Raw genomic sequence first — 22,186 nt, 5'->3', positions numbered from 1 at the left:
TCAATGTTGTCCTTTAGGCTAAAGATATTTTGGTTAAAAGGATGCTTTAAATGTATCTTAAAATCAACAAAAATTATTTCCTAAATAGCTTTCAAGTGATCCCAAACTGACCCAGATATATTGGATGCACTAAATTATGAATTATTAATTAAAGACTCACTCGTCAGGACTTCCTGGGGGTCCAGAGGTTAAGAATCCGCCTGCCAGTGCAGAGGATATGGGTTTGCTCCCTAGTCTGGGAAAATCCCATATGCTGCTCAGGAAATAAATCTGTGTGCCACAACTACTGAGTCTGCACTCTAGAGCCTGTGTTCCGGAATAAGAGAAGCCACTGTGATGAGAAGCCCTCACACCTCAACAAAGAGCAGCCACTACTTGCCACAGCTAGAGAGAGCGCGTGGACAGCAACAAGGCCCAGAGAAGCCATAAAACAACAACAACAACAACAAAAACTCACTCATTGACCTCAAGGGGTTTATAATCAAATTAAGGAATCAATATTCAAGGCATACAAATATTAGCAAATAAACAAGACACCAAATAAATCTGTACTAAGTCACACTGCACGGATACTAAGGATCAAGGAGAACTGAAGTAATCAGAGATGGCTTTGGAGGGATGGGGGACTCAGGTCAGGGGGAGGAAGGGAAGAATCTGAATCAATGGAAGAAAAGGCACAGAATGAATATGAAGTCTTTGCTTTACAAAGTCTATGTTCTTTCTTTAACTTTAGTTCTGACTTTGCAACCTTGAACAAGTCATTTATTACCTTTACCTTTCAATAAATCCACAATTATTAAGAGTCTACTATATATAAAGTATTGTACATCATTTAAATAATGTAGATTTTCCAAGTTAAGAAATGGCGGGGGGGTTTAAGATTAAAGAAAACACAGTTCAAAACTAACTCCAATCTCATATCATCTTGGTTATAAAACAATGAAACAAGTGAAACCTGTTCTCTTAAAGAGAATTTTTAAAACTTGCTGTTGCTATTTCACCATTCATCAATTAAAATCAAACCCAGCATGAAACCTACATTAAACACATGTGTAACTTTTACTTGGATCAGTCAGTGTGGGAAAAAAATATTTTTACATGAAAATTTCAGAACCTTGCTCCATTCTTCTCCCATTTGAAAACCATAGTTGTCTTTTGCCACTAAAAACAGTACTTAATTCGACAGCTGTAGAAATAGCCTGAGCCCTTCAATAGCTCATTTATGATAAAGCATTGAATTTATCTAGCAAAAACACAACACATGCATGGGCACTTCCTTTTGCCCTGTGTATTCTAAATCTCTGCCAATTGCAGAGGAAAGAAAGTACAGATGGACAGGATATCCTGAAATTATTTGGTTTGCCTTATGTCAGTCCAGAGAGAAATCCAGTGCCTGATTCACAGCGAGAAATTCAAATTAAGTACAAATATCTAGGGTAGCCAGTCCTGGGGCTGAAGGCAGGCATTCCTCACCAGTGGTTCACCAGGGAAGCTTGGAAGGATGGCTTTGCCTAAAGGGAAATCAAGAAATCTTGGCTTTCCAGAATTCACTTCCCTCAGTCCATTAAGCTCTTGGCTTAAGAGAAAGTGATTAAGGATAAAAGCATGCATGCCACTTCTTAAGAACACTAACAGGAACCAAGTACCTCAAAACCTATTACATAAAATTACAACTGACTGAATTTAGAGTTGTGGAGGCATTTGAATATTCTTGTGTATTTGGACACAATTCCTTTAAAAAAAATTTTTTTTTGGGTATGCAGGATCATAGTTCCCAGACCAGGGATTGAACCTGTACCCCCTGCATTGGGAGAAGGGAGTTTTAACCACAGACATACAGAGAAGTTCTAGAAACAACTCTTTTTTTTTTTTTTAAAACTTTACATAATTGTATTAGTTTTGCCAAATATCAAAATGAATCCACCACAGGTATACATTAGAAACAACTCTTAACGGTACTATATATATATTAAGGTATTGCACATCCAATACATTGCCATAAATACCACAGAGGACCTAATAGTATGTGTTTGATACTATGCTTGGTACTGAGACTATATTGGCTTTTTTGTGATGCCAAACAACTTAATCACTATAAACCTGTTATTTCATCTATGTAAATATGTGAAATATGCATAGCTATGGTGAAGATTTAAAGAGCCAATGAATATAAAGTCCTGAGCCTCCATTCAAATCATAGCTTTCTTTTCCTTCTTCTTTTTTAAATGATTACATTGGTAAACAAGACATGCAGCCTGGTAATCTTGAAGCTGTAGAAGATACAGACAATGGCCGGACATAGTGACAGTGATGATGATGATGATAAGGATCTAATAATAGCAACTAATACTTATTTAGACTTTACTATGAGCAAGGTTGGTGGCTCAGAAGTGTCTGCCTGCAGTGTGGGAGAGCCGGGTTCAATCCCTGGGTTGGGAAGATCCCCTGGAGAAGGAAATGGCAACCCACTCTAGTACTCTTGCCTGGAAAATTCCATGAAAATTCCTGGAAAATTCCAGGAGCCTGGTGGGTTACAGTCCATGGGGTCGCAAAGAGTCGGACATGACTGAGCAACTTCACTTTCACTATGAGCAAGGCATTACTCTAAGCACATAGCTCATCAATCAATCCTTATAACAACTCTCTGAAGTAAGTGACTAGGGCCATGGTGAAAAAGTGAAAGTGTTTTAAGTGGCTCAGTTGTGTCTGACTCTTCGTGAACCCATGGACTGTAACCTGCCAGGCTCCTCTGTCCATGGAATTCTCCAGGCAAGAATACTTGACTGGGCAGCCATTCCCTTCTCTAGGGGATCTTCATAACCCAGGGATCAAACCCAAGTCTCCTGCATTGTAGAAGATTTACCATCTGAGCCACCACGTAAGCCCCAGGGTCATGGTAGTTGATATTCAAATATGTGGGAATGATCCTCTAAACCTCGTTCTTGAGTGGCTGGAAAAGCACCTTCTAGGAATTAATAATATTAAGCAGGTAAAATGACCCAAGGTTGTGGGGCTGGGACAGTAAAAGAAGTTCTGAGCAAAACAAATTAACATGTAGGAATGCCCAGAGCAGAGAGTGCACATGGATGATCGAAGAACTGGAAGAAGCTCAGTTCTGGTGATGTCTATGTGAGGCCAACAGCAATGTATAAATTCCTGTGTTAGGAAAAGCAGCTACTGGACAGATAGAAAAACAGAAGTGTTCTCAGGAAAGGCAGGGTGTCCTCAGCGTGACAGGAGTTCCTTGGTTGGTAATCTGCCAGAGAAGCCCACCTGTTAGCAGCAGCCTGTACTGGGGAATCCTCTGAACCGGCTTGAGCAGGTAGTGCTTGAGGGCCAGATTAGCACAGCGTGGGCTCATCTGAAAGGAAAGGCATCCAAAGTAAACACAAACATTTTCCTCCAAAGCAAGAGACCCAGACTCAAGTGCTCAGGAAGCCAAGTTTTAAATAGCCAGCAACTCTGGGAGGGGGTTCATGGAGATACTCCCTTTATTTTAAGGCACAACTCCTACACTGAGAGGGAGACCAGAGCTGACTCACCATGGAGCCCACCCTCTCTTGCAGATAGGTCTCCGAAATCACTGACTCGTGAGGAAATTCACAGCCCAGAAATAAAACTACTGGGAACTGGATTCAAATAAACATCAGAGCCTGTTGTCAATATACTCATGATAACAACAGTTGGTACTGGGGAGAAGGCAGAAATTAAAGTCAATCTGAAAAACAGCCTTGCTAAACAAACCTCTTGTAAGCCTGAAGAATGTAAACTTTCTCAGATGAATGGCTACAAAGGCCAGCCCCAAATCACACTGTCTATGGAAACATTTGATTCTGGAACCCTTTTGACTTGACCATGAGGACATTTGATTCTGCCTTTAAAGTTGTTTTCTGTAGTATGTATAACAGATACTGGTGCCCAATTTTGAGCCCCACCTCCAATCTCCATAACAGGTATTAACTGTGGGGAGACAACAAAATGGCCAAGGGAAAATGTCCCCGCATCCTAAGATGTTCTGGGGTTCTTACACAGCTCAAGTGAGAAGGGAAGAGTTTTTTCAAATTTGTTCAGAGGGTTCTATTTGTTTCTAAATATATACCTCCAGGGTCTGGTATGCAGGATAATTATGAAAGCATAATGATAATGCATGTTAAGAAAGCATCTGTTATGCAAGCCTCATTAGACACTGGACAGTTAACTTTCCCTGGTCTTATGTTTTTTTTTGCTGCCAAGGCAACAGAACAACTCACTGGACACTGATGAGAACCTGGGCCACAGCTATATATATATATATATCACACTTCCATTCTTAACAGCATGAAGACTTCAGAAGAAAGAAAAAGAGGGAAGAAAAGTCGACACATAATTTCAAAGTTTAATTACCATACAAATTAGAAGAAATAAGCAGTATCTTAATACTTCTAAAACTTTTCTAGTTTGGAATAAATGGAATTTACTGATAGTTTTAGCTTCAAAACAGAGAAAGTGGTAGCAAAACAGAGGATGGTAGCAAAAATACCTCAAATTCTCTAACAACAGCAGCAAAACCTGGGTTTTTCTTGCAGTGCTCATCCAACAAAGCTATATTCTTATCAAATTCTTTGATGTATGTGGAATACATTTTTAGATATGGTCCCTTCTTTACAAAGATATCAGCAATTCTTTGTTGTTCCGTCCTAAGGAGTGAGAAGGGATAGACAAGAAAAAGAGTTATTACAGGATCCAAAATATATCCACTGATAAGCAGAGTCCCATTTCCAAGCCATCTGTTTATCCTTTTTTCCTCTTCTTGTAAGAAATATCCCCTAATGCCCACTCTTTCCCATTTTGATTGTCATCATTATATTTTGCCTGGACTCTGCCAGTCCTGACTGGTCTTTCCTGCTTCTGTACAGCCAGAGACTTTAGAAAATTCAGATGAATCTCTAAGATAATTTTTTGTAAGAAGAATGATAAAGTACGGACAGGGAAATTCTTTGTAATTACATTTTATTTTACCATGCCTTTAAAAGAGAGCTTTTAGTCACTCCTCAGTCCTTAAACTGTGTAATTATAGTTTTAATCACTCCTTAGCCCTTAAACTGTGTAAGTATAAATTTTATACTTAGGCCGTAGTGAAGTATTAACCACTATTTAGCATATTTTCCCAACATGTAGAGGCAAGATATTTCCGAAACAGGCACAGGTATTTTCCTGGATTATATATAAATAAAACTTAGAGGGAAATTTTTTTATCATGAAAGTAGGTGATACACAATGTTGTTCTAATAATTTGGTGGTTACCCATGAACTTCAACAGTAAATCCAACCCCCTAAACCAAACTCACCACACATTTCCAAAGATGTCACCAAACTTTCTATTACTGTCTAAATATCATAATACTGTCTAAATATCATAACGGGCTTCCCTGGTGGCTTAGATGGCAAAAAGAATCTGCCTGCAATGTGGGAGACTGGGGTTTGATCCCTGAGTCAAGAAGACCCCCTGGAGAAGGAAATGGCAACCCACTCCAGTATTCTTGGCTGGAGAATTCCATGGACAGAAGAGCCTGGTGGGCTACAGTCCATAGGGTCACAAAGAGTCAGATAGGACTGAACGACTAACACACAAATACGGGTAGTGGCAGTCAACCTTTGGTATTGTTTTCTGGTTGTGAAATCTACAGCACCTACAATGATGTCATATATGTGTAAATTTTCTAAACCAAACAGAAAAATCTCCCTATTCTCTCGGTTAACGGCCTCCTTTAGGAAATGCAGTTTCCTCTTTTTGAGGTTCCAAAAAGAGAGACATTTAAAAATGTTTCCAACGTGAATATGTCAACTAAACCCTCCTCCCAGTCTCAAAAATCTTGATTATCAAAGGGCACCTATAGAAAGTTAAATTGGCCAAATATAGGCCCTTCTTGCTTTTGAGACAACATTACTAAAGAACTAAAAAATGTAGTGTACTGAGCTCAGTGCCCCAGTGAATTCTGGCCATCTAATGTGATCAATCTAGGGGACTTCCCTAGCAGTCCAATGATTAAGACTACAAGCCTCCACTATGCAGGGGGCACAGGTTCAATCCCCAGTTGGGGAAATAAGATCCTGCATGATGTGCTGTGTGGTCAAAAATAAATAAATAAATTGATCAATCTACAGGTAATTGCCAAGAAAATTCAACATATTGAATAAACACAATGTAAGGAACAACAAATCTTTGTCACATGCAGGTCCCTTCTGCCTTTATCTAAAATTGGAAACTCTGGGAAAGCTGGTCGGCCCATTTTTACCAGTTTGACATTCTTTCCTCCAGCTCCTTCAGGAGATCCCGATTGAGCTCATACAGCTGAGGTAAGTAGTACAGGATCTGGTTTAGGATCCGGTCCTCAATCACTGGTTTCCCAAGTTGCCTGGAAGCATGGGCTACTGCATCCCGGAAATCCTGTTACAGTTCGGAGGAGGAAAAACAATGTACACACACATACCACTTAATATAATGCCAAGCTTTTCCCCCAGTCACTGTCTTTACCACAACAATATGAACTGCAAACTGTATTTCCCACGTAGAGTTCAAATTGAAAGCACCCACTTCCTCTTACCCCACTTACTTGGATAAGAAAGTACATACACACGCGCGCACACACACACACACACACACACCCCCACCCCCCCTCCCCCGAGTGGCTGGGGTGGATATTTGGTTTTTAAACAGAACATGATGTTTCTCTTAAATCTTTTGGTTTGATCTCCAAACTTAGCAATTATATTAAGGAGGTATCTGCAAATTATACCAGAACTCTTAAGTAGTCCTCAAAATTATTCCAATACTGCTATATGAACAGAATCCATTTATTTAAAAGTCCGCAGAAGATCTTAATTAATTTTACATTGGGAGCATCCTTTTGTCCACTTTCAGTAATTATTTGCCAACTGCTGGAACATTCTAACTGAGGCATTTGGAGGGTGATACATTCTTGATAATCAAAGAATATTGGATGTAAGCCCTTGTTCCTATTCTACTGTATGTCATTGAGCTAGCTCCATTTTACTCATCTGTTAAATGGGTTGTAAGACTTTAATTAGATACTGCACACAAAGCTTTCTGCAATGTATTTGGCACACAGACACAACAAAACATTTTAACTCTGGACTTGAAACTCTCTCTTCCCTCTATCCAAACTCCCCATAAATTCACCAGAATTTATAGAAATTAAAAATTTTTCTCATCACACATTCTTTTTCCTTGACTTTTCCCTATAATAAGACTATTTATACCATGTTTTAAGACAGGTCCACCTTACCCCACCCTCTCTCTCCAGAGAACTTGGAAAGGGTGAGGCTGGAGATGGTACCTGGCCAGAATTCAATATATCTTCAGGCCTACCCTCAGGGGATAAGTAAGATAATAGTAAACTGTATCACAGTCCTGAGGATTCAAAAAAAGATTGTTCCTTCTTAGAAAGGAATTTAATTAAAAACCTTAAGGCAAAGGTTGGGTAAAACAGACTCTTTACTAGGCTTTACCTTTTTTCTCCTTTCTAACTGCTTCCCTTTAGAAATTCACTGGGCAAATCAAAAATCAAAACAAAGACCCTGATTTCTACCCTGATCCCTTTTAATAGCTACCCCATACATACACACACTAACCATTAGTATCAGTATTTCTTGAGCTTCTTGTGAAGGACAACAAACTCACATCTAATTTGAAGTAAATAAAAGCTGCCAGAGTAATGAAAATAAAAACAACAGTAAACAAATGGAACCTAATTAAACTTAAAGTTTCTGCAAAGCAAAGGAAACCATAAACAAAAGGAAAAAACAATCCACAGAACGGAAAAAATATTTGCAAATAAAGTGACCTACAAAGAATTAATCTCCAAAATATACAACTAGCTCATGCAGCTCTATGTCAAAAAAAACAAACAATCCAATCAAAAAATGTACAGATCTAAATAGGTATTTCTCCAAAGAAGACATACAGATATCCAAGAGGCTCATGAAAAAATGCTCAATATAACCAATGATCAGAAAAATGCAAATCGAAACTACAGTGAAGTATTACCTCATACTTTATTTTATTTGACTCCAAAATCACTGCAGATGGTGACTGAAGCCATGAAATTAAAAGACGCTTGCTCTTTGGAAGAAAAGCTATGACCAACCCAGATAGCATATTAAAAAGCAGAGACATTACTTTGCCAACAAAAGTCTGTCTAGTCAAAGCTATGGTTTTTCCAGTGGTCATGTATGGATGTGAGAGTTGGACTATAAAGAAAGCTGAGCGCAGAAGAATTGATGCTTTTGAACTGTGGTGTTGGAGAAGACTCTTCAGAGTCCCTTGGACTGCAAGGAGATCCAACCAGTCCATCCTAAAGGAAATGAGTCCTGAATATTCATTGAAAGGACTGATGCGGAAGCTCAAACTCCAAAATTCTGGCCACGTGATGTGCAGAACTGACTCACTGGAAAGGACCCAGATGCTGGGAAAGATTGAAGGCGGGAGGAGAAGGGGACGACAGAGGATGAGATGGCTGGATGGCATCACCGACTGAATGGACATGAGTTTGAGTAAGCTCCAGGAGCTGGTGATGGACAGGGAGGCCTGGCGTGCTGCAGTCCAAGGGGTTGTAAAAAGTCAGACACAACTGAGTGACTGAACTGAATCACCTCATACAGGTCAGGATGGCACCATCAAAATATCTACAAATAATAAATGCTAAGAGTCTGTGGAGAAAAGGGAACCCTCCTACACTGTGGGTGGGAATGTAAATTGGTACAGCTACTAGAGGAACAGTATGGACGCTCCTTAAAATACTAACAACAGAACTACCGTACGATCCAGTAATCCCATTCCTGGGTATCCATCAGGAGAAAATCATACTTCAAAAGGATACATGCAAATGTTTATTGCAGCACTATTTGCAATAGTGAAGAAATGGAGGGGACCTCCCTAGTAGTCAAGTGGTTAAGATCCTTGTTTCCACTGCAGAAAGCAAGGGTTCGACCCCTGGTTGAGGAACCAGATTTTGTGATTCTGCATGTCACCCCATACAACCAAAGGGAAAAAAAAGAAAAAATGACTCCTCTTCTAAGGTATATTTTAGACAAGTCAAATGCTATGCTCGACAAGTGCTAATAAACCCTTCACTTAGTGCTCAGTGTGTTCAGTTGTTAAGTTGTGTCCAGCTCTTAATGATTCCATGCACTGTAGCCCACCCAAGGAATTTTCCAGGCAAGAATACTGGAGTGAGTTACCATTTCCTCCTGCAGGGGATCTTTCCCCGTCTCCTGTGTCTCCTGCATTGAAAGGTGCATTCTTTACCACTGAGCCACCTGGGAAGCCCTCAGTACCTTTATCAACCCAAAAGAGTCATATTAACCCATAGGAACCAAACTACTTCCACCAGTAACTAAAGAACTACTTTTACAACTAATTACTGTAATATAAAATAAGAATTCATTACTTGTATAAACTAAAATTCAGAAAACCACACAAAAGAACTCCACAAACCAAATGGATTGGGGCCAAATTCCACCTCCAAACAGCTTGTTTTTATCAGCACTCACATATAGTAAGAGAAAATAGAGCTAACTTAACATTTTTGATAGTCATCAGGATTTCCATCAGGCAGAACTATAGAGAATGTGTTTACATATCACAAATAACATCCTCAACTGTAAATATACTCAAAGCACTATAGTTAAACATCTTCTATGGCATTTTTCATTTTCCCAGTTCAACGACTAATGTAATTAAGATGTAAGAGTTCCTTTTTCAGCAAAACAAGAAGCACTGTCCTTTCTTCTGATAGGTTCAATGATGGATATGTTTGTCCCCTGGCAGGAGGATAACTTTTATTTTCCAGTTAGAAGGCATTTCCTCAGCCAGGACAGTGACAGCAGACATTAGCTGCTAAGCAGCTTAAGGACCTGTTTGACACAGCTTTGCTAGACTCTGCATTCCATGGCTGCTACCACTGCCAAAAAGGAAACTGGTTTATTTAAGACACAGTCACAGAGACCAGTTAGTATGCTGCGCTGACGAGTAAGGTGGTCACCTCTAACTGGGGGTCCTTGACACACACCTGGCAAAACTGTGGGGTTTTTTTTGAGTATTACTGAGTAATGTCAGCAGTTCTGCAGGAACGAATGGCCCAAGATGCCATTTTGGGGGGTTGTACTGTGCTTTTCTTGGAAGAAAAGCTATGACCAACCTAGACAGCATATTAAAAAGCAGAGACATTACTTTGCCAACAAAGGTCCGTCTAGTCAAAGCTATGGTTTTTCCAGTACTCATGTATGGGTGTGAGAGTTGGACCATAAAGAAACTGAGCACCAAAGAACTGATGCTTTTGAACTGTAGTGTTGGAGAAGACTCTTGGGGTCCCTTGGACTGCAAGATCAAACCAGTCAATCCTAAAGGAAATCAGTCCTGAATATTCATTGAAAGGACTGATGCTGAAGCTGAAGCTCCAATACTTTGGCCACCTGATGTGAAGAGCCAACTCACTGGAAAAGACCCTGATGCTGGGAAAGATTGAAGGCAGGAGAAGAAGCGGACTACAGAGGATGAGATAGATGGCATCACCAACTCAATGGACATGAGTTTGAGTAGGCTCTGGGAGTTGGTGATGGACAGGGAAGCCGGGCATGCTGCAGTCCATGGGGTCGCAAAAAGTTAGACACAACTGAGCGACTGAACTGAACTGTGAGGCATGCAGGACCTTAGTTCCCAGACCAGGGATTGAACCTGTGACCCCTGCAGTAGAAGCACTGGATCTTAACCCTTGAACCACCAGGGAAGTCCCCCATGATGTATTTTTTTAAAATTATGACAGCATGTCAAAATAAAAGAGAAATAATTATAAGAGCAAAAGAAGAATGTTTATGATGACCTTCTTAACTGCACAGGGCAGCCCTGGCCCCCATCTCATTTCCCCACCCTGTGGGCCACCATCCCCTGAAAGCCATGTGCAGTGGCCACAACGCCAGATGTAACTAAGTCACACAGGAACTACACACAATCTAACTTCTCAGCTCTTCATGAACCTCAACCACTGCCAAACATGTGCCACTGGAAGGAGCAAAAAAATATTTTTAATAGAAAGGATGATTACAACATATGTCTGGTTCTTCTTCTAAATGCTAACAGCCAGGATTATTTGGCAAAGTGTGGTGACACTTAGGAGCCAGAGGCAAAACTATTTTGGGGCAGAAGAATCTGAAGTCGCCAACACCCCCTTGAATAAGTCAGTGAGGACACAGGACCATAGGACTAGTACTTTCAGTTAGATCCAGAGTATACTTTTTCACACTGGAAAAGCTGAGGAATTAAAATAAATGGGTGGAGGGGAGCTATAGTACAAAAATGTTAGGTGCTGGCATCCCTGGTGGCTCAGTGGTAAAGAATCTGCCTGCCAATGCAAAAGACAGGGGTTTGATCCCTGGTCCAGGAAGATCCCACATGCTGTGGAGCACCTAAGCCTGTGTACAACTACTGAGCTGTGTTCTAGAACCCAGGAGACAGAATTACTGAAGCCCACATGCCCTGGAGCCCATGTCCCACAAGAGAAGGCCGCGTATAGGCAGTAGAGAGGAGCCCCCGCTTGCTGCAACTAGAGAAAAAGCCCATGCAGCAACAAAGTCCCAGCACAGTCAAAAATAAATAAAAATAAAATTATTTTTAAAAGTTAGGTAAATGAGTGAGTTTTTTTAAATATCAACTACATATACTTCAGTCTATTCTTCTAACATAAAACCTACCAAAGAGTCTGTATGCAAAACCAGTTTCTAATCACCACCAACCTGGCCTTTTTATAAATAGAAATGGGTGCCTCAATTAAAAAGTGTAGTATAATATTATTCTTAATAATTTGAAGAAAACCTACAACCAGATCAACTTAAAAAAAAATACTCAGTTCCTGTGAGGTATTAACATACTAGTCTTACCACCTCTGATCTCCTGGGCAAAAGCAAGCAAAAATCAATGCAAACAAAATCGAGGCTGAACATTTTAACGTAATGAAGCACAAAACAGATGGCCCTGTTCATCAGGTCAGACTTTATATCCCCAGGGCCAAAGAGAAGCAAGTGACTTAATGACGAGCTGTCCTGACTGGCATGACCCGACCTTAGGGCATTACTTAACCACTATGATGACACAGTGAATTACAAAGACCAAATGGATATATGGGCAGACAAGGGGCTCTGTAGAGCTCCCTTCCTATATGAAGGACACTAATCAATTCATATTAAGCAAAAGCAAAGGAGCTGCTAAGATCAGAGAGCTATGATAAATAAGCAAAAGGCAGTGTGATGCTATGAAGTACAAGTGGGGATGGGGGGTAGGCTCCACATTAATAACTTGATTTTGTTCTAAAATGAAAATGTTTGACCAAGGAAGTTACTGCTCGCTTTCTCTATGTTCAGACCTCGTGATAATCTGAAAGCAAGCCAATAACTCAAAGATACACCGGAGCCTATACAGCACAGCAGACATTCCAAGTAACAACTTTTAATCAGTTTCTGAACATTCACTTAGCACGTGGATTCAAAGGGACCAGAATTTAAAGTCTGGCTTTGCCATTTAGTAATGGGGTACTTTTGGCAGTTAGGTCACTTTCTTCACTTAAAAAACAGACATGACACCCATTTGACAGGGTTGTTATGAGGACTGAAACAGATAATTTATGTAACACAGCACTCTGCAAGGCGCACAGAGAACACTCAGTAGACAGCCATTTATTTCATTAAAGGAGATTCAGTTATTTTAAATGACCACCATTTACAATCACAAGTCCCCGGAAGCTTGGAAAAAGAGCTCTCAAACAGAGGTCTATAAACAGAAGGAAATATCAAAGCAACGTGAGGAAAACCAACAGTCCAGTAGCAAGACAGAGACACATTTAACAATGAACTTCATTCAGTGAAGGAAGCCACTCAAAACTGAAAGTTTGGTGTCCATGTCAACATACAACACAGGAGGATGCTTCACAAATAAAAAACAAATAATAATTAAATAGTTCACAAAACTGAAAAGAGACAGTGTATTTGGTAAAATAAGACGGTCATTTTAATATGGTAATAACTGGAGGCTTCTATGAGGAAGTCTTTTATTCTTTTTATAATGCACTTTTTAAAAAAAGACATATTCTATTTACTAACAAACACCTGAATGCCCAAAGTAACTCTGCCTCTAACTCTGTGGATTTTAATTGGGAGTCTCCTCAAATCTTCAGGGTAATATATATCCCAGCCTAAGGAAATTGGTGGAACAAAGATGCCTCATTACAAGTACCACTTATCTACAACTTAACCAGCCCATCTTTGTTCGAAAGACCTCAAAGTCTCTGATCATTCTCTCTTAAGATGTATTATTTAAATCATGCTGTTTAGACTTTTATAAAGTAAGTTTATAGATACATCTATTTAACCAGTCTCCCAGCAGACAGCAAATCAGATAACAAAAACAAAACAAAACCAAAAAAAACATTGTATCATTTGTACTTAATTATATTAGATGTCTAAGGTGTTTTATCTTGAAAATGGTACTTATAAACAATATTATGGCAACCTCTGGATTGGACAACTTCTGATACAAAAAGAAATATAATTAGAGCTCTATCAAACCAAGAATTATTCATCACTTTCTTATCATTCATTTAATAGATATTAATTTAGTGGGATAACACTAACAAAACAGACAAAAATCCCTGCTTTCACAGAGCTTACCTTCTAATGGAAAAAGAAACCTAGGAGGGTATTTTTCAGAAACAAATTCTATTTTGATTGATTTGAGTAAAAGCTTACTTGGTAACAACAAAATTAAATAGTACAGATTTTAACTGATACAAATAATTCTAAATAACAGCACATTAACCTGAAGAATGTCCACTTCACCTGCAGCTAACACTAATTAAGTGCCTAACATTTATTTTGTATGATCACATTTAACCATCACACCAAATGTGGTTATTATTCCCATTTTCAAGAAGAAACCAAGGCTTGATTAATTTCTCCAAGAGCACAGTTAGTGGCAGGAGCACAATTCTTAACCACTAGCCAATTAGTCACATTCATTCATTCAATAACATTTACTGGGAGCCTTCCGCACAATAGGAATGATGGGAAACTCAGAAGATATCCCTGGGTTGGGACGATCCCCTGGGAAAGGGAGGCAACCCACTCCAGTATTCCTGCCTGGAGAATCCCATGGATAGAGGAGCCTGGCAGGCTACAGTCCATGGGGTCACAAAGAGTTGGACACGACTGAGCAGCTAACACTTTCACTTTTTTTTCTTTTCTGAAACTATAGGATTGCTGCCCTCACCTAGCTTACATTTTAGAAAGTGAAGTAAAGTGAAAGTCACTCAGTCGTGTCCGACTCTGTGACTCCACGGACTGTAGCCTGCCAGGCTTCTCTGTCCAAGGGATTCTCTAGACCAGAATACTGCAGTGGGCTGCCATTTCCTTCTCCAGGGGATCTTCCCAACCCGGGGATCTAACCCAGGTCTCCCACATTGCAGGCGGATTCTTTACCATCTGAGCAACCAGGGAAGCCCTACATTTTAGAAGAAAAGACTAAAAACAAACAAGTAAACAAACAGATAAACAACATATGTGAAGTATCAAGAAGAAAATAAACACAGCCAAGTTGAAAAGGATGGTCAAAGAAGACCTCTTTGAGGAAGTCACCTTAAGCTCAACTGGAAGGACAAAGAAAGAACTAGCTTGAATGAATGAAGGAAGGATAAATATTCCAGGAAACCGCACTGGCAAAATCTCTCAGCAGAAATAACCTTAGCACTGAACTAAAAACTGAAAGCAGGCCATGATGGGACAGAACATAGTCTTTTACAAGTGAGAGAAGGCCTTCCTCTCTTTCACTGCCTTTTCACCTCATTACTAGAAGCCAAATACAGAGCGCCTTACAGGCACAGGGAACCATAACTTACTATCCACATTAGATCATTTCTGACAGTAAAAGGAAGCTCTATTAATAATATTTGTTGCTGCTGTTTAGTCACTAAGTTATGTCTGACTCTTTGCAACCCATGGACTGTAGCCCGCCAGGGTCCTCTGCCCATGGGATTTCCCAGGCAAGAATACTGGAGTGGGTTGCCACTCCCTTCTCCAAGGGATCTTCCTGACCTAGCAATTAAACCTACATTTCCTTCATTGGCAGGCAATTCTTTACCACTGAGTCACCTGAGAAGCCTGTTAATAATATTATGCCAAGACAATAACCAAGATGATCAAAAGCAGACTAGGACAGATCGTCATCCTACTTCCAGGACTTGGGACTTGCTAAGGAACAGCTTTTATTCTTAATGCAATGGGAATCATGTAAACAGCTTTAAGCAGGAGAGTGACATGACCTAATACATATTTTAAGAAAATCACCCTTAACACTTCACATGAAAAAATATTTTAAGGAACAGACTGAAGGGGGGTAAAATGGAAATAGGAAGCCCAGTTAAAAGGCTGATGCTGTTTTGAGTAAGAGACGATATTCTGGACCAGGATAGTGGCAGTAAAGAGGAAATACAATCAGCAGGGTTGCTAACAGTTTGGCAAGAGAGGTGAGAGGGAGAAATGAAGAACAAATCCTAGTTTTCTGGCTTTGGCAGCTATATGGATGTCATTACTATTTTGAAAAGAGAATCTCTTTTTTCTTTGGACTCAATAGTGTATTGACTTAGAGACAATGTGTATATTGGACCATTTTTTCAAATCTAGGTCAAAGTCTAAGCGCTCATGGTAGATACTGCAGAGTAAGGACCATATAAAACATTACTTTTAAAGTCTTGCTACTGCCTCTGCAGGCCCAATTTTTTCTCGCAAACATCAGAAGAAGCAAAGCCTTCAACTAAGTACACCGATTCTTAGAATTTTAAGTATACTTTAAATCACATGATCGCTACCCAAATCTAATTCTTTCCAATGTAGTATGATAAAATTCATTAGTTTAGATTTAAAATCACTTTTATGAGCTATATCACCTAGTTCATCAAATTCGCAACAAAGAAGTGATAGTGAGCTACAGTGATATATTGACGTGATATACAAAGTATTGGTGAACTACAGAGAAACATTAAATTCCAAGTGTGACTACTATACTAGACAGTGCAGATAACTGAACATTTCTGTTTCTGAGAAAGATCTATTAATGTTAATCTAGAGTCTCGAATATGGAAAACTATTCATGGGAAATCATATATAACTGAAATAATAGCTCCTCCCAAGGCACTAATATAATGGGTTGATTTCCAAAAATACCCACTGGGTTATCTAAAGCCTGTTAGATATTTTAAAGCAGTCATATTTTATCATATAACACAGCAGTTAACTCATTTAGATGAAATCAGATAGCAGCAGCACTCAGGATTACAACTATCCATGAGCTACCTTTGTGGTAGGGGAGTAAACGTGAGCCTTAATAGCATGATTGGAATGTTGGACTGAAACAAGAGATGCTTTTGGCTTTACCCACATTATCCTGGTGACAAAGCCCTCCTAGCAATGGTTCAGAATCTGTTTTAATGCCTGGCTGTTAAGACACCCACTAATGTTGGGCTCTGCTGAGTTACCCTTTGCACATACCAGACAGGATGTTAATATAAGGTTGGCAGATGATCTATTCTCACTCCTACATTAAAAGCTTAGGAGGTTTTGAAGATGTACAAATCAAGGTGAGTTATGGATGACTCACTCTGTTCAACATCAGTGGGGAAGAAGCCGAGACCATCTATCAGATCTGAGATGATAAAGGAAACATTTTGGTCTAATTGTCTATTCTTATGGTGCTTTTGTTTTGTTCCAAAAACACAGAGGTAAGAATCAGGATACATATTTTTTTTTAAAAATCAAACACTCTGGTAATGCTTTTACTGGGCTTGCCTTGTGGCTCAGTTGGTAAAGAATCAGCCTGCAATTCAGGAGACCTAGGTTCAATCCCTGGGTTGGGAAGATCCCCTGGAGAAGGGAAAGGCTACCCACTCCAGTATTCTGGCCTGGAGAATTCCATGGACTGTATAGTTCACGGGGTCACGAAGAGTTGACTTTCACTTCACTTCATTTCATTGCTTTTAAGTGCTTCTCTACCTACTGGAATCAGAACTTCCTTCATGAAAACGAAATTTTAGTTCAGGAGTAGAGGAAAAGGCATTTAAAAGCATCAGAATTGTGAAAAGTCTCCTGCCTGGTAATATTAAAATGGATACTTCATTCACTGATGCTCTACATGGGAAGAAGGAGAAGAAGAAAATATAACAGCAATTTGAGATCCTATCATATACTTTATAATATTAGGTTTTTTCACATACTTTTTTTCACTGATTCTTCATGACCTGAGACATGAATTTTTTTTTTTTTTTTTTTTGGCCACATGACAGCTTGTGAGATCTTGAGTTCCCTGACGAGGCGTGGAACCTGGACCCTCAGCAGTGAAAGCTCAGAGTTCTAACCACTAGACAGCCATGGATTTCCCCAAACTGTTTTCTAAAATTCACGTACCTAGTAAGAAACAGAATCTACTTAGCTAATGCTTCTCCAAGTGTGGTCTACAAATTGTTATAGGTATACAAAGACATCGGAGAAGGCAATGGCAACCCACTCCAGTACTCTTGCCTGGAAAATCCCATGGACGGAGGGGCCTGGTAGGCTGCAGTCCATGGGGTCGCTAGGAGTCGGACACGACTGAGCAACTTCACTTTCACTTTTCACTTTCATGCATTGAAGAAGGAAATGGCAACCCACTCCAGTGTTCTTGCCTGGAGAATCCCAGGGACGGGGAGCCTGGTGGGCTGCCGTCTATGGGGTCGCACAGAGTCGGATACGACTGAAGCGACTTAGCAGTAGCATACAAAGACATTAGTCAAAAAAAGTAAGAATAAGGGATTAGAAACTTTTCTATCCATTTGACAAGTCATGAATTTTTATTGCATTTTACAAAAGTTTTAGTCTACCACGGATGTGCAATTTAAATATTCATTTGCTCACCAAAGCAGTGTGAGAAGCAGTATATTAGACTACTGGCATCCTGAACATATGTTCCATGCAAGGTTTGAATAGCACAGTGAAGTTAAACAGCAATTTTTGCCTCTACCAGTTTCCTCATTCACTTGCAGATGCTTCAAATTTCCTTCAGGAGGTCCTCTGTCTATTTAAACATGTCTATCAGAAAATATGTCAAATAGATATAATGTGCTCATTCTGGAGATAAATTCTAAGTTTTCCAGAAAACAGCAATTTAGCATTTTCTTCCACCTCTCCCTCTACAGTTCCTTATACAATAGAGACAGTTGGGGCATAGCAGCCAATGCATATGCAGTTTATTTTCAAAAGTCATTTATTTATCAAGTTTATCATTACTTTTTTTAATGACAATATTGTTGTCATTCAACAGCTCAGGTGACCAAATATTGCTATATATATATACATTTTAAAAGGGAACCTACCAATATAGTCACGAGTTACATGAAAAAAAATTCATGGGAAAAACAAATTAGCAATGCTAAGAAATTTTTAAGAAAAATCTTCCAAAGCTAGAGATTTTTCACACAGGAATTAGGTCTCCATGTGCCCACTGAACCAACTACAGAGCACAGGGGATTGTTTGGTAAATGTTACCCACCTCTAAGTGTAACCCTCTTTTCATGTTTATACAAAAGAAAACAGAAAATGACACTCTTTTCAGAGACAGGAATGAGTATATATTTTGTAAACCTACCACTCCTCAGTAATTCAGTTAATAATTACCATCTAAGTAAACTTGGATGGTAACTTAATTCACTTCCATTTCTTTTAAATTGTTTTCTCTATTTCAAACTTTTCTTTTCTAAATCTTAATATCCTGCTAAAATATAACTAAAACAAAGTAACACCAAAAGCACTTTAATTGCCAGTAAGTAATGAACTTGTGTGGAGAAGGCAATGGCAACCCACTCCAGTACTCTTGCCTGGAAAATCCCATGGACAGAGAAGCCTGGTGGGCTGCAGTCCACGGGTTTGCTAAGAGTCGGACACGACTGAGCAACTTCACTTTCACTTTTCACTTCATGCATTGGAGAAGGAAATGGCAACCCACTCCAGTGTTCTTGCCTGGAGAATCCCAGGGACAGGGGAGCCTGGTGGGCTGCCGTCTATGGGGTCGCACAGAGTCGGACATGACTGAAGTGACTTAGCAGCAGCAGCAGCAGCAATGAACTTGTGAAAATTCGCAGAAGTGCATGAGAAAAATGAATATGCAGCCAGACACATTAACTGTTTCCCAACAGGTTTGTTCAAGTTTACAATTGCAAAAATTGAAAACAGAACTTTAAAAAGTTTGTTTTTAAAATATCTATTTTAAGTGACTTTCTAGGAGATTGTTCATATAGAACAGTTTTGAACACCAACATTCTTTACCCACTGCTGCACAAAATTCTACTGAAGCAGAGATCTTCTGCAAATGGCCAAGAAGAAATATTATCCTTTTAATAACTCTTTATTATGAGGATAAAAAGTTTAAAGATTTGGAGATACAGATATAAAGGCTCTATTTTTCAGAAATCATCTGGCATACTATACACATACATGAGATTAGTGCTCTTTAGAAAATTTCTGTCTTCACATAAATGTGTGAATTTACTAATATAACCATGTATTAGAAAGCATATACATGTATATACATGTTAATTTAATGACACTGAACATATCAAAGGATAGGGAAAGATGTAAAAGAGGATAGTCAGACTTCAAGAAAATATTAGCAGATACTTACAATATGCAAAAGTTTTAACACATCCACAAACCTGTAAAAAACAGCAATGGGAGACATGTTTTAAACGAACCAATGAGGAAACAAATAGTCTTTTGAATTGGAAACTGGATACCTACACTTTTTCTGAGCTCATGATCTCTTTGGCAATATGATGGACTTTACGTTTCATTCCAGTATCTTCACCCTGTGGATAAGAGTGCATTAAGAAAGCATGAACTCATAAAAGGATAAGGAAGATCAGCTTGGAGTTATTCAGATGTACATTCAAGCTCTGATACTTACAGGTTTCAATTAGAACACATTTCATACTATATAATGTCTCAAATGGCAAACATGAAGAATTAGATGTGGTTATTAAACCATGATACAGGAGAAGCTGAGAGCAATCAGTAATCCTCACTGTTATCAATGCCGGATTCATGGAGTACCCTGAGGATCCCCAGAGCCCCAGTGGGGCACACCGTTAGTGGCACAAAACTGAAGTTACATTCTGCAGGGGAAACAGACACCACATGAACTTGTGTTCTTGGGGTGCAGGCAAGTAATTTTAGTTAGTAACTATTTGGTAGGCCTGTTGGAGAAGGCAATGGCAACCCACTCCAGTACTCTTGCCTGGAAAATCCCATGGACGAAGGAGCCTGGTAGGCTGCAGTCCATGGGGTCACTAAGAGCGACTTCACTTTCACTTTTCACTTTCATGCATTGGAGAAGGAAATGGCAACCCACTCCAGTGTTCTTGCCTGGAGAATCCCAGGGACAGGGGAGCCTGGTGGGCTGCCATCTGTGGGGTCGCACAGAGTCGGACACGACTGAAGCGACATAGTAGTAGTAGTAGTAGGCCTCTATCAGAGAAGGCAATGGCACCCCACTCCAGTACTCTTGCCTGGAAAATCCCACGGACAGAGGAGCCTGGAGGGCTGCAGTCCATGGGGTCGCTGAGGGTCGGACACGACTGAGCGACTTCACTTTCACTTTTCACTTTCATGCGTTGGAGAAGGAAATGGCAACCCACTCCAGTGTTCTTGCCTAGAGAATCCCAGGGATGGGGGAGCCTGGTGGGCTGCCGTCTATGGGGTCGCACAGAGTCGGACACGACTGAAGTGACTTAGTAGCAGGCCTGTATAAGAGTACTTCACCTTCAGTAAAGCCATTTTAAGTCAGACAACTTAAGTGCAGACTGGCAAGTGCTCTTAAGTAGTCTATAACCCCACATATCACAGCCATAGGCTTTCTCAACTTACTGAAAATACCTTTTAGAAATATGCTCTTCCTGGAATAGACTGTTTCCTCATAGTCCTCAACTCTGCTGATACACTAATCTGGACATTTCCCCTCTAGAACTGAGACAATAAATTTCTGTTGTTTGGGCTTCCCTGGTGGCTCAGTGGTAAAGAATCTGCCTGTCAGTGCAGGAGACATAAGAGATATGGGTTTGATCCCTGGGTTAGGAAGATCCCCTGGAGGAGGGCATAGCAACCCACTCCAGTATTCTTGACTGGAGAATCCCATGGATAGAGGAGCCTGGTGGGCTACAGTCCATGGGATCTCAAACAGTAAGACATGACTGAGTGAGTGACTAACACTTTCATTGTAATTTGGGGTTGCAGCTGCTCCTAATATCACTGAAGGCAGAGTTTATATTTGTTATCCTCATCCTCTTTGTTATTCTGAAATCATTCCCAAGAGGAAGAACATACCATTTTTACTCCATCATTTAAAAATCTGAAGTTAGTAATTCACTATCTGAAATCACTGCAGATGGTGACTACAGCTATGAAATTAAAAGACATTTGCTCCTGGGAAGAAAAGCTATGACAAGCCTAGATAGCATATTAAAAAGCAGCGACATTACTTTACTGACAAAGGTCCATCTAGTCAAAGCTATGGTTTTTCCAGTAGTCATGTATGGATGCCAGAGTTGGACCATAAAGAAAGCTGAGTGACAAAGAATTGATGCTTTTGAACTGTGGTGTTGGAGAAGATGGACAGCAAGGAGATCAAACCAGTCAATCCTCAAGGAAATCAGTCCCGAATATTCATTGGAAGGACTGATGCTGAAGCTGAAGCTCCAATACTTTGGCCACCTGATGTGAAGAATTGACTCACTAGAAAAGACCCTGCTGGGAAAGACTGCAGGCAGGAGAAGGGGACAACAGAAGATGAGGTGGTTGGATGGCATCACCGACTCAATTGACATGAGTTTGAGCAAGCTCTGGGAACTGGTGATGGACAGGGAAGCCTGGTGTGCTGTAGTCCATGGGGTCACAAAGAGTTGGACAAAACTGAGCAACTGAACTAAACTGATCCATCATCCGATAGCATGGTTAGTAGGAGAAAACAGCTTCACCATCAGCTAATTCATTGCTCTGCAGCTGAAAACACTTCTGATCATTAAAACCAGGAGGCAATGCATGAGACAGGGTGCTCAGGGCTGGTGCA

General features: G+C 40.0%; 1 protein-coding gene across 3 annotated transcripts in view; it reads right to left on the bottom strand.

The window, feature by feature from the left end:
- FGD6 (FYVE, RhoGEF and PH domain containing 6) overlaps positions 1–22,186 on the bottom strand; it is a 105,392-nt gene that overhangs the window by 33,122 nt on the left and 50,084 nt on the right. For all 3 annotated transcript variants that reach the window (XM_044941813.2, XM_006064476.4, XM_006064477.4), the window contains exons 4-8: positions 19,864–19,931; positions 19,748–19,778; positions 6,276–6,427; positions 4,520–4,676; positions 3,274–3,361 (exon numbers count right to left, since the gene is read on the bottom strand). In XM_044941813.2, the coding sequence (XP_044797748.2) occupies positions 3,274–3,361; positions 4,520–4,676; positions 6,276–6,427; positions 19,748–19,778; positions 19,864–19,931 (496 nt within the window). The remainder of the gene's footprint in view (positions 1–3,273; positions 3,362–4,519; positions 4,677–6,275; positions 6,428–19,747; positions 19,779–19,863; positions 19,932–22,186) is intronic.

The sequence above is a fragment of the Bubalus bubalis genome, chromosome 4 (genome assembly GCF_019923935.1).
Source record: "Bubalus bubalis isolate 160015118507 breed Murrah chromosome 4, NDDB_SH_1, whole genome shotgun sequence".
In the NCBI taxonomy this organism is placed as follows: domain Eukaryota; kingdom Metazoa; phylum Chordata; class Mammalia; order Artiodactyla; family Bovidae; genus Bubalus; species Bubalus bubalis.
Note: the sequence above shows the minus strand (reverse complement) of the source record. Positions and strands in the feature narration are given on the sequence as shown.